Source organism: Vicia villosa, linkage group LG1, assembly GCF_029867415.1.
Source record: "Vicia villosa cultivar HV-30 ecotype Madison, WI linkage group LG1, Vvil1.0, whole genome shotgun sequence".
NCBI lineage: Eukaryota > Viridiplantae > Streptophyta > Magnoliopsida > Fabales > Fabaceae > Vicia > Vicia villosa.
Genome location: NC_081180.1, coordinates 69,177,317 through 69,190,700, shown reverse-complemented (window position 1 = coordinate 69,190,700; position 13,384 = coordinate 69,177,317). Strand labels below are relative to the sequence as shown.

Here is a 13,384-nt window from a genome sequence, read left to right as displayed (position 1 = left end):
AATTGGGCCTATTTTTTAAGCCCAAGTGTTTAATTTAGCTTGTTCCCTAAGTTAGCTTGTGTAATAAGTCTGTGTGTAAAAGCCCATTAATTTAATGTGTTAATTTTATTTTAATAGTTTACTAGTCTATCATCATTACACACTGCAAATGCTAATTATGGTGATATAGGTTATTTGTTATTTTGTAACTGTCATACCCCAAAATTTGCCTCCCACACTTCACTCACAATGAGTCAATGCTCAAGGGATGCATTAAGGAGTTCTCTCACAAAAGGTTCCTTTGAAACTAGGGTTTGGGTACTCTCCTAAGGTAATGGGATAAGTGAAGCTCCAATGAAGTCTCCCCATAGTTCATTATGCTCTAAGGTGTTTACATAACAAAGTTCAAGATTCAATTCCAAAGCTTTGCCCACTCAATGGTCCAGATGATCCATAGTCAACTGGTTTGACTTAAAAGTCAATCACAGTCAAAGCACAATCTAAAGCTCTCAATTTTGGGTCAACATCAAGTGAATTAAAGTATATCCATCATTTGATCAAAGATTAATCATGATTCCATTAATAGAAACTCAGAAATGAACAAGTGCAAAAAAGTTCAAATTAGGGTTTCTTTAGGAGAAAGTCAACCCAACTTTGACTGGGCGTAACTTTCACATGGAACATCAAAAATTCCCCACTCAAAGCCTATTTTGAAGGAAATTAGATTCTCTACAACTTTGTCTCTCACAAGCCAAGGCCAGAAATGCTTCATTTGAGAGGTATGATGCAAAAGATTATAGGTCATTTTCAGGCATCCTTCAAAAGTAGTTTTTTGTCAAAGAAGATATGATCAAGATAAAAGCTCCAAATGAAAAATATGTTCTAAAGTGGCTCATAGAGGACATCTTGAGGTTTCCAAAAAGTCTTAGAACTCCCTCATAGCTCAAAAATTGAGTGAGATATGCTTGATCAAAGTTGAGCAATTTTTGGAGACCAAATGTGAAATAACAGGGGGTCAAAATTGAATTTCTTGCAAATGGGCCCATTCTTTTATGATTTAAACTTGGTCCACAAGTCATCCATGCCTTCAAAATGATTTTCCACGAAATATAAGTTTTTATGGATTTTTATATGATTTTATTCATTTAAATAATGTTTTAAAATTGTATAAATCAAAGAAAATCAAATATTATGGTAAAAAGTGCATATTGATCAATTCCAATCAGTATTAATGACAAGATTCGATGCAATTTTCGTGCATAAGTGATTGGAAAATATTGGCACAAAATTGGACAAGAATAGCAAGTTTCCAATCAAGTTTTAAATCAAATTTCTCAAGGTTGCAAGATTGGATTCAAAGAGATTTTTGACTATTTTCATTAACCTAATTCACTGCCTATAAATACCAAACACATGCCATACGAATAGGGGTCGGGAATTCTGTTCAGAAGTGCACGCATAAGAACAAGAAATTTGCCAAGAAATTGAGGATTCGGATTTGGAGAATTAAGCATTGGCAAGAAGAATTAAGGAGTGCAAAACGTTCCTCAAGTGATTCTGAACGTGTCTGGATCCTTGCTCTGCTTCAACACCCCCAGAATTACCTCATATTTGTCAAGGTAAGTCGTTTCAAAAATCTCTTCGATCTGGACAATACATGCATCTTCATTGGAATCTAATTGCATATTCTTGTTTGGTTCAATGTTCTGATTGTTTCTGGACTGTTTTTGTGGAGTTTGCGTGCCTTAATCGTATTTTGCCATTAATGTCCGATTTGAGCTTTTTAGGGTTTAATTAGGGGTTTTACGTTAGAAGTAAAATTAGGACAAATTGAGGGCATAGGCGTGTTCGCATGGTTGAGACGAGTAGGTCTGGAGGGGTGCGAAATATTTATATGTGGGGAGGAGCTAATCGCTATTTTGCAGGTTTAATCGCTACGAATGATTTTGTAGCAAAATCGTAGCAAACGTTTTCAGGAATTCAGGTAAGCTTGGGGAAGACGATGATGTGTCTCTACGACATTGGTGGGTTCAAATTTGGGCGCGCGTTTTTAGTGTGTGTCGTTACGTTTTGTGTATATTATATAGCGTGCGTTCCTTTAACAGAATTGTGTGTTGGTTGAGATTGTGAGTGCGCGCGTGGTTGTCCCAAGGGTCCAGGGTTCGATCCCTGGCCCTTTCTATTATTTTTCTAAATTTCTAATCTTAATCCTATGCACTACCATTCAAGTAGAGCATCATGTGCCCTCAGATCTAAGCCTTAGAATCTCCCCCCAGTTTAGATCCAACGTATCCAGAACTTGTGACTATACCATAGACCCTAATAGTAATCACATGGAAACATAACCCTAATAACTTTAATATTTTTAATCTATTTATTTGTTTTAATTAAAAAAGCTTTTAACATTTATTAATATAGTAATAATTATTTTTTAAATAAATTAATATATGATATTAATATTAAAATCATAATTTATTGTTCGTGCCGATTAAATCGATTAATCGCTATGGTCAATAATAATTTTAATTAAAATGTTATTTAATTAAAGTATAAATAAGTTTTATTTAGTTAAACGGTTTCAACCATTCTTATTGGTTGTGATGATTAACTTATTAATTTCCTCACTTCAAATTCATTATTCTTTTTAATCGAATTAATCGATTACGAGGGGTAACGCTATAAACTAAACTATGAAATTATTAAAAATATTCTTATTCATTATTAGTGATAATCGAATCAATCGATTAAAATTGGTAGTGATACAATTTCAAATCTTTTAACAATGGTGATCGAATCTATTGATCATTGCGGTTAATAGTACAAAATTAAATCAGGGTTGTACGCCCAAACCTTAAAACACTTCCCAAACCTTTTCAAAACTACAAATCACCCAACTACGATAAGCCATTCAAAAAGCCTCTAAAAAACCATCTCAAATCAAATTTCAACTCTAAGGGCGTACAACCCTCCCCGAACTACGTAGACTCTGATCCTCCCTAAGGAGGTACGTAGGCACTTGGCAACAAGGCGAGTCCCCTTCCTCTAAATTCTAATCATGTCAATATAATTAGCCCTATTATTACTTTCTGTTACCTTTCTTTATAAACCTTGCCATAAACCCTTATCTTTGCAATGTTAGCCTTTTGGAAAGGGTTGAGGGTGCCTAATACCTTCCTTCAACCTGATTATAATAACTTACCCCGAATCTTTAAAACTGCGTAGGGTTTCCTATTCGCCCTTCAGAATAGGTGGCGACTCTAAACCTTCATTTTTAGGGCGGGTTGCTACAGTAACACTTGTAGTCTTGTTTCAAAGAGAAAGTAAGGAGTTGTAGTTTATAACCAATTTCATTGTGTTCTTCTTGCTTCCCTTATTCCCACCCTTATGGGTTTCTTACCAAGAAAAAACTTATTATATTTTGTTCTTGGCATTAATTTCACAATAAATTGGTGTGGGGAGCACAGAGAAGAATGTCGTCAACAAAGTATGAGATTGAAAAGTTCACCGGAGTGAACGATTTCGGTATGTGGCGCTTAAAGATGAAAGCCCTACTGGTTTTGCAGGTTTGCTTCGAAGCGTTGAAGGGAGCCTCACTCATGGACGTTGCTTTACCAGAGAATGAGAAAAAGATTATGGCATAGAAAGCCCACAACAACATCTTATTGATCCTTGTTGATAAGGTTTTCTGACAGGTTTCAAAATGAGACAACGACAGCGAGTTTATGGTCGAAACTCGAAATTTTATACATAACTAAATTGTTGGTCAACCTCCTCTACCTAAAGCAAGCTCTATATTCATTCAAGATGAGTGAAAAAAGTCTTGGCTGAGAAGTTAGATATGTTCAACAAGCTGATTCTTGATCTTGAAAATATGGATGTCAAGATCGATGATGAAGATCAAGCCCTGTTGCTTCAATGTTCTTTTCCCAGATCACATGCTCACTTTAAAGAAACGTTATTATGGAAGATATTCCCTGATCTTAGAAGAAGTTCAATCAACCTTGTATTCTAAGGATTTGAATGAACGAAGGAGCACAAGCCATCTTCGACTTATGAAGGCCTGTCGGTTAAGGTTAAATTCACAAAGAGAGATGGAAAGTTTGACAAGAAGAAGGGAAAAAGTAAGCAGAAGTCTTATGATGGTGATGCATCTGGTATTCAATGTTATCATTGTAAGAAGGAGGGTCATACAAGAAAAATGTATCCTGAATGCTTGAAAGATCATGGAGATAAGGATAATGGCAATGTTGCCATTGTTCAATATGATTTTGACTCATCTGATGTTCTTGTGGTTTCAAGCAGCGACTCAAGTAAAGAGTGGGTTATGGATTCAGGTTGCACTTGGCACATGACTCCAAACAAAGACTTTTTAGAGGAACTATGTGATCAAGATGGTGAATCTGTATTGTTGGGAAACAATAAAGCTTGCAAGATTCCAGGTGTTGGATCTGTGAGATTCAAGCTCCACGAGGAGTCAATAAGGTTGTTGACTAAAGTCAGGTACGTACCTGATTTAAAGAGAAATTTGATTTCTCTTACTGAATTCGATAATAAAGGATATGTTTTTTAAAGAGAGAAAGAATCATAAGAGTCATGAAGGGGTCGAAGGAAGTCTTGAGAGGCGTGAAGAAACAAGACTTGTATACTTTTGAGGCTGAAGTTGTAAGTGGTTATGCAGATGTTGCATTTACAAAATCTTTTTCAAAGACATAAATTTGGCACATGAGATTGGGCCATGTCAATGAAAGGGGTTTGGTCGAATTAGGGAAACAAAATTTGCTTGGTGGAGACAAAGTCGAAAAGCTGAAGTTTTGTGAACCCTGTATACTAGGAAAATATTATAGAGTAAAGTTCAATCAAGGCAAACAAAGAACACATGGATCCCTTAATTACATCCATGCCGATCTTTGGGGGCCTGCAAGGTGTCCATCACATTCAGGAGCAACATATTTTCTATCCATAGTTGATGATTATTACAGAAAGTTATGGATATTCATCTAGAAGACTAAGGATGAAACTTTTAAGAATTTTAAAAGTTGGAAGACTCTAGTCAAAAATCATACTGGCAGAAAGGTAAAGAGGTTGAGAGTCGACAATGGCCTTGAACTTTGCAATGAGGCATTTTATAGTTTTTGTGCAGCCTCTGGAATTGTAAGGCACGAAACTACTGCAGGTACTCCCCAACAAAATGGTTTGGCTGAAAGGTTTAAGGGAATCATTTTGGAAAGAGTTAGATACATGTTAGCTAGTGTTGGATTAAAGAAGGTGTTTTAGGCACATTCTATTTCGACATTAACATATCAGATAAATAGATGTCCTTCGACTGAGTTAGAAATGAAGACACGTGAAGAAATTTGGTCGGGACATCCACCAGATCTCGACAAACTTAGAGTATTTGGCTGTGTAGCCTATGTTCATATTAGGCAAGACAAGATCGAACCTAGAGCTCTAAGATGCATTTTCATGGGATACTTTAAAGGAGTCAAAGCGTATAGGTTATGAAGCCTAAAGCCAGGTCATGTGAGGTGTATTACAAGTCAAGATGTAGTTTTCAATGAAGCTGAAATGACTTTCGAGAAAAGTGGTGACGTTGGTCGAAGTGTAGAAATATCTGAAGAACTGGAGCAAGGAGAGATTCCTGATGAGGTAGAGCATGTCGATGCTGAACTGCGTATCTCAGATGAAATCGAAGAAGAATCACAAGAGGTTGATGATATTGAGGAAGTTGAGAAAACTATCGATGACTACCTGTTGACAAGAGATAGGCTGAGAAGAGTCATCAAACCACCTCAGACACTTGGGTATGTAGATATTATATCTTATGCCTTAATTTCTGCGAGTGAGGTTCTAAATGAAGAAATTATAGATTATAAGGAAGTTATGAGGAGTTGAAATAAGACTGAATGGCTGAAAGCCATTAATGATGAGATAAAATCTATTCATGATAATAACACTTGGGAGCTGATAAAGAAACCTAAAGGGGCCAGGTGAGTCTGATGTAAGTGGAATTTTAAGGTTAAGGAAGGAATCGAAGGAGTGATGTCGAAAAGATACAAGGCAAGATTGGCCGCAAGGGGGTTCACTCAGAAAGAAGGTGTCTACTTTTAATGACGTGTTCTCACATGTAAAGTATAGATCCATTAGAATGTTGTTAGCTATGGTGGCGAAGTTCGGCCTAGAACTTGAACAGATGAATGTGAAGACTGCTTTCTTGTATGTTGATCTAGATGAAATAATCCTAGTAAGGCCACCAGAAGGGTATGGAGAAAGAGGAAAGGAAGATTATATGTACAATCTGAATAAATATTTATATGAAATGAAACAATATCCTCGACAGTGGAATAGGAGATTCGAAAAGTTCATGGCACACATAGGTTTCATTAGAAGTCAGTTTGACCTCTGTATTTACTTTTTTGTTTTGTCAGCTTCATTGAAATTCATTTGTTATTTTGTTGCTTTATGTGGATGATATTCTCATAGCAAGCAATAATGTTGAGGACGACAACAAAAGCAACAATCTCAACAAGAACAATAACATTAAACCTTAAATATTGTAACGACAGCAAAGACAACATTAACCCTAAATATTTCAACAATAACAACAATAACATTATTGGTACAGGCATAGAGAAACTATTTATGTACCAGAAACATTTAAAAATAATCAAAGAAATTAGTTGGTTTGAGTTTCCTTCATCGAGTATCATTCGAGTTTCCTTCCTTATTTTATTACTTCGTTCAACTTAGAAGATGAAGTTTTGCTTGCTTTAATAAAGAAGATGAAGAATAGTGTTTTCAATTTTATGGAAGATGGTGTTTTGTTCGTAGGTTGGAAAGATAAATAAAGTGTTTTGTTCGCTTGAGCTCAATAAGTTTACGAGAAACACAAAAAGTGAATGAGAGCTTGCTTTGTATTTTGAAAAATAATGTTGTAACGCCCAGAATTTAATTAAATTGGTTAATTAAATTATCGAAGGATTTAAAGATTGGATACGATCGAATTTGGATTGTCGGTGTTATTTTAAGAAGCGTATTTGATTTATTAAGTAATAGTCGGATTTCTAGTCGGATGGTCGAAGAATAATATTAAGAATAATATTATTTACAAGTTGAAATTTATTATATAGTTGGAATATTATTTAAAGTGATATATTGGTTATTTTGAGTTATTAGTCTTATTGGGCCTAAATTGGTTGTGAAGAAGAGGTGTTAAAATCTAAGCCCAAATAGAATGATAAAATTAGGGTTTTAGAGATATGAAGTGTAGTGTTGTCATTTGGAGAAAACAAAGTTTGAAGAGAAGGAGGCAAGCCAAGAGGAACAAGCTTAGAGATTTCCATTGATGGTGCCCAATCGGAAGTGCAATCGGTGACCCATTGAGTTTCTTCAATTGATAAGGTAAGGGTGAGATTCTCTTCCTATAATGGGACTCATGAAACCTAGTATGTTGTGGATTAAGGGATTAGGTTATTGCATTTGAAGTGTTAAGATGTGCTAGAATTTATGAAACTATTATGTTCATGTTTTTGTTGAATTTCGAAACAATGTTGATGCTCTGCGAAATAAACATTTGTTGTTGATGTTGTGCGTATCTGGAAATGGAGGAAACAAAGGAAAATGTGGAAATGTAGGCCTTGCCGGTCGGCACCTAGAGACACGACGGTCGACACCTTGTGTATTAACGGCCGGTGCCACCTAGTTAATCCAGCCCATGACGAGCGGCAAAGGCATGTGTCCATATTCATTTCATTTCATTTCATTTGGTCTTCTGTACATTGCTACTGTTCGTGTCCATTGTTCTATTTTTTTTCATTTGTTTTGGAGACGCCAGTCTCATGTTAGAAGTGAGCCCCTTGCATACCCACTAGTTTTGCTTGTTTTTCTTGTGTACTGATTCAATGCATCCATAAGGTATATAAGTTTAAACAGTGCTATTAAGTTAAACAAAATATTTTATCAAAGAATCACATTTTGGATTTTATTAAATAACAGTAAAAATTATATAATACAAAACAGACCCGTTTGATCGAAATAGCTGAATTAAGCGGTATAATTAGTTGTCCGGAATTGGATGAAAATTTACGTGGTAGCTAATTTTAATTAGTACATTAACGTGGTGGTGTTATTTTGTCGAAATTTTGATATTAATCGGTCGATTAAATTAATGGTTGAATTAATTTTCAATAAGCCTATTTAATTGGAAAATGCTTAGATTAATTATTCGGTTTATCGGTAAATAACGGTATCTTGAGAATTTAACCGAATGAATCGAATAACCGGTAAAGAATAGAATTGTATCCGAACTAACCGGTTGATCTATGTTTTTGTAACTTGGGAGTATAACCCGGGAATTAGTAAAGTCGTGAATATTAAGGATTTAACCAGAAATTAGATAACCGGTAGTGACATAGGATATATCTGATTAATTTGAGAATATTAGGTGAATGATTTTGGTTAGTTGATAGTGGATTAGTGAGTTAATAAATCGAATAATTTATAGAGAATGATGAGACTAATGTGAATTGACTTAATGTGTTGATTTGTTGTGATATACCGAAACATGATGATGACGCTGTGATGACTTTGTTAATATTTGAAGTTATATGTTTGTCGTGATATATCGAAGCATGATGATATCGTGTTGATTTGGTTACTATGTGACGATGAAAGATTATTTGTGACGTTGAACTACCTCTAATAATTGGTAATTATCAGTTATGTAGGCGTGTGCCTCGCAGTGACGTGTGATTGTGATGAGTATGTTGCATATGTCTTGTTTGTCGAGTCACATTGCATATGCATACTCTGTGATGGTCTGGATTGACAAATTAGTGACGAAGGCTTAAGCCTTGTGCCTCAAAATTGGGCAATTGGTGACGGGGGATGAAGCTCCGATTGGTACCACATGCATATACATGAGTCATGTCCCATGTGTCTTATGTGATTCATAGTTGTGACGTTTTTTGAATATATCGTGATTGTATTTTTTGACTTGTTAAATGATGGAAGTATGTGAAGATGTGAATTGATGATTTTATGAATAGTATGATGATATCAATAATTGTGAATGCGATTAACTAAATATGTCTTGTGTGACTTATATGTGATGTATCGTGAATTAGCTTGCAAAGTAAATGAATGATATTTATATGTATTTGATGTGAATATGATTTATGGTGACTTGTTGTGAGATGTAAAGTATGTGAGATTTGTGAATTAGTGAAAGCATGAAGTGTATAGCAATATTAATACTTACGATGTGATGACTATATATGTCTGGATCCTAATATACAACTTATCATGCGCACACTTATATGATTTGATATCTCACCCGTTTCTTTTGTTCCCCGTTGCTTTTATATTGGTAACGTGCAGGTTTTCGAGTATGAAGATTTAGTTTCCGTTTATCGAGTCGGTTGTCGCTCTGATACGTAGCACTCGGGGGGATGATTTATGATGTTTATGATGTTGTTATTTATTGTTTTAACTTAGCTGAATGTGACGTTGTTGATTTGAAGATTGAGAACTATGATTCCGCCATGTTCCAATAAAATGAATTATTCTGTTTTGAATAGTATTATGTGCTATGTATCCGCTAAATGCGATTAAGTGATTTGTTTTGAAATGAATATATGTGACGCCTCATTCGTTTGTTGAGAAATTTTGAAACTCTGATTCTTGCATATATTTGCCGGGTAAAAATGGGGTGTTACAAATGTTGCTGGGAGTTTTCCTCTCAATTGACATTAACAACCGAGAAAAGGTGAATGTTAACATGGTGAACTAAATATTTTGGTCCATCATGATGAACTATTAAAATACCTACTATAATAGGTTAACAAGTTTTGTAACAATTATACAATTATTCAATTGATTCTTTAATTACATTTGTACTTTTATGATTTATATAAAAAAAATTACAAAATTATCCACTAGCTTATATAAATATTTAAATATAAATAAAAGGCTTAAATGCACTTTTAGTCCCCCTATTTTGGTGTTTTTAACTTTTTGGTCCCCAAACTAAAAAAGCCAAGTTTCAGGTCCCCCATTTTCATTTTTGGTGAATATTTGAAGGTCCCCCATCACTTAAGTGCAATTTTAATGACATGGCAAGTAATATTTGGTCCAGTCACTTGCCACATCACTATTTTTATTTTAATTTCATTTTTTAATTATTAACTTAATATTTAATATTTTCATAAAACATTTTATGTATTTATTGTATGGAATAAATTGAACCTTTAATATTGGGTTGTCTTCTTCATTCATCACAACGCAAGAGTTGCAGAACTAGGGCAAAAGCTCCATCTTCATCCTTCAACGCAGGAAGTGTTCTTCTTCAATTTAAGTCTTCGCCCTTTCTTCTTCTCTCGTTTCGTTTTTCAGAGATGTCTCAATGCACGATGGCGAGTAGTATCGGGGCTACACGTTCATGTCAGTTTCGAAGCCAGTGCAGGTGTGGGCTTGAAGCTCCATTGATGACCTCATGGACTGATTCGAACCCAGGCAGACGTTTTTTTGGGTTTGGGATGTACAAGGTAACGTTACTTTCACTGTAGCTGAAAGTGTACAGTTTCACCTCATGTGTAGCAGCAAAATTAATTTGTGATTCTATATATGTTTGGTTTGCAGGTACAGGGCCATAAAAGGTGTAGCCACTTTGTTTGGTACGACGATGAACTCTCATCAAGGGCCAAGGAAATTATTTATTCCCTGCAGAAAAAATTGGAGCATGAAAGGGCTAGATTGGATGAAGCTAATACAAAAGTAGCAGAAGTGAAGACGAAGTTGAATGCAATGAACTTATTGATGAAATTCTCAGTTTCCATGACATTAGTTATGGCAGTAGGACTTGTGATGCTTAATGTAATGAAGTAGGGCTTATGTGATTTTAGGGCATTTGTGTTGTTAGTTCAGTTTCTTTGCAGCCTTGTTCTTTGATGTCAATTGTAATGGATGTTGTCCCATTTGAAATCTAATGTAAACTTGTGTTTTGAATTGAAATTGTGGTGGCTTGTATCATATAGTTGATTTGAAATTGTAAAATTCTGCTATATAATTGAATTGACAGCATATGAACACAAAGTAAACAGATCTTGCCATAACATTAAAAATAACATTGTTCTAGACATTAATCATAACTTGTTCATGACAATAAGTTAACAGACCTTGCCAAATAAATAACAGGATAGCTTAACAAAATAGACATAGCAAACACTTGTTCATGAACTTGCCAAAAAAGCTTAATCAAAATAAACATTACATAAAGGATGATCCTATAACTATTCTTGAGTGGGCTGTGTGGCAGGTGGTCCTTGTGATGATGAAACAATCTCAGGTTCATTTGTCTTAGCCTTAGTAGCACCCTTAGTCTTTGCCTTAACTTTAGCAGCACCCTTACCCTTAGCAGCACCCTTAGAAGCCCCCTTTGTCTTAGCAGCACCCTTAGAAGCTCCCTTACCCTTAGCAACACCCTTAGTCTTTGCCTTTTTGTTCCCACCAACAGGTATGGATCTATCTGCAACTCTTTTACCCTTGCAACTTCTAATGTTATGTCCAACAGCTCCACATTTCCTACATGAGACTGTTGACAAAGTCCTTGGCAGCACATTAGGGTTTCTTGGCTCAACATTTGACTTGTTCCTCACCTTTTTTGGGCGCCCAATTGCTCTTCTCATCAAGGGTGGGTTGACTGCAACTTCTCCATCAATAACAGGCCACAATTGTGGTCCATTAGTTGGATAAATTATGTTGCCATAACACTCCAAATATTTAGCAGTCCTACAAATAACAGCCATAACAATTTATTAACATCAAACATTTAAAACTTAGCAGTCATACAAATTACAAATAGCTACAAATTACATAAATATCTTACTTGTAATAATCATCAACATAATCTTCTGGAGATTTCTTCATTTGCCACAAACATGAGATTGCATGGCTGCAAGGAATACCATTCAACATCCATTTCCTGCATGAACATGTCCTGTCTTTGAGATTGATACAGAAAGTGTCTCTGCCATTAGTAACTCCAAATATTGCCATGTCATCATCACCATGCCATGTAGGAGTCCAGCCATGAGCATTCTTCTTGTTCTTTTCAACAATAACTTGGATATTAGGGCATATCACTCCATTGTACTTTTGCATCATTTCCTTGTGACTTGTAATCCTCTTGGTGATGTAATGTTTAATTCCCTCTAACAAGCTTATAATTGGTTTGTCCCTGTGTTCCAAAATAGCCCTATTAAATGCCTCACACCAATTATTAACTTGAAGATCACACTTAACATGTGTCTTGAAGTGTGATCTAGACCAAAATTTTGCAGGTATTTCATTAATATCTTTCCAAGCATCTTCATTCAATGCTTTAAGCCTAATCATTGCTCTCTCCCATTCTGGAATGGTAGTAGCCCTTGCTGCACTCCAAAAGACCTCCTTCAAAACTAAACCTGAAAATTTCTTCTTCCAATTTCCATATAAATGCTTTACACACAACCTCTGCTCAACATGTTCACTTATTCCTTGGACAGCTGGTACAAGTCCCTGAAAAACCATAAACCAAAATCCACAGTTAATAGACCACAGTTAACATAACTTAAATATATGTGCATAAAACCATTTACCTTTTGTTGATCTGAGATAAAGGCATATGACACATTGCTCACTGATTGCAAGTCTTCTAGGAGAAGATTTATAAACCATTCCCATGAATCCTTGGTCTCAGCCTCTACAACAGCATATGCAATGGGAAATATTTGGTTATTCCCATCACTCCCAACTGCTGCCATCAGTTGTCCACCATAGTCACCTTTCAAAAAGCATGCATCCAGACCTATTAAAGGTCTACAGAATTTTGCAAAAGCAGTTTTACATGCATTCAAACAGACATATACTCTTTCAAATACAGGCCCATTACTTGAATCACTACACTTTAAAATAACATTGCTATTGGGGTTAGAATTCAAGAGTTCTTGTGCATAGCTCCTAAGATGTGTGAACTGATCCCTCCCAGCACCTTGTAACAATTCCACAGCTTTTCTCTTAGCTCTATATGCCTGGTCTGTTGACAGCTTCACAAGCATGTTCTTCATATAAGGAGGTGATTTGCCAAAACTGATTTCCAGCCCTCTTACTAAACCTCAAATGATAATTGCAGCCTTCTTCACAATTGACCACCATCCTTTTTGCATCATTTTTTTTGAAGTACACATTTTTATTGTTAACCATTGCATACTCCTTGACAGCATCCTTAATGATATCTGTCATACCCCAAAATTTTCCCGATCAGATCTACATATTTTAATTCATCAAAGGTCAAAATTAGGAATCATGGGGTTTGACATTCCTATTGTCAAACCCGCCCTCTTATAAAATGTCCTGAGAAATAAATGGGGTG

At 35.5% G+C, this 13,384-nt stretch overlaps 2 protein-coding genes across 2 annotated transcripts; one reads left to right on the top strand and one right to left on the bottom strand.

Annotated features, from left to right (window-relative positions):
- The first annotated feature begins 10,385 nt into the window (after positions 1-10,385).
- On the top strand, positions 10,386-10,860 carry LOC131644855 (uncharacterized). The gene is made up of 2 exons (XM_058915468.1): positions 10,386-10,520; positions 10,615-10,860. Exons 1-2 carry the CDS (start codon positions 10,386-10,388, stop codon positions 10,858-10,860), a joined length of 381 nt encoding a protein of 126 aa, XP_058771451.1.
- Positions 10,861-11,264: 404 nt separating this feature from the next.
- On the bottom strand, positions 11,265-13,079 carry LOC131644844 (uncharacterized). Its single transcript, XM_058915457.1, has 3 exons — positions 12,612-13,079; positions 11,861-12,531; positions 11,265-11,763 (listed from the first exon to the last, which is right to left on the bottom strand). The coding sequence occupies exons 1-3, from the start codon at positions 13,077-13,079 to the stop codon at positions 11,265-11,267; spliced, it is 1,638 nt and encodes a 545-aa protein (XP_058771440.1).
- Between the last annotated feature and the right edge of the window lie 305 nt (positions 13,080-13,384).

What these genes read in the sequence shown, in the direction of transcription:
- LOC131644844 (XM_058915457.1), bottom strand. Translation starts at nt 13,079, where the DNA reads ATGAAGAACATGCTTGTGAAGCTGTCAACAGACCAGGCATATAGAGCT. An exon ending in TTATCTCAGATCAACAAAAG is followed by an intron (nt 12,532 to 12,611) that starts GTAAATGGTTTT and finishes ATGGTTTTTCAG; the next exon opens with GGACTTGTACCAGCTGTCCA. An exon ending in TATGTTGATGATTATTACAA is followed by an intron (nt 11,764 to 11,860) that starts GTAAGATATTTA and finishes TGTTATTTGTAG; the next exon opens with GACTGCTAAATATTTGGAGT.
- LOC131644855 (XM_058915468.1), top strand. Translation starts at nt 10,386, where the DNA reads ATGGCGAGTAGTATCGGGGCTACACGTTCATGTCAGTTTCGAAGCCAG. An exon ending in TTGGGTTTGGGATGTACAAG is followed by an intron (nt 10,521 to 10,614) that starts GTAACGTTACTT and finishes TTTGGTTTGCAG; the next exon opens with GTACAGGGCCATAAAAGGTG.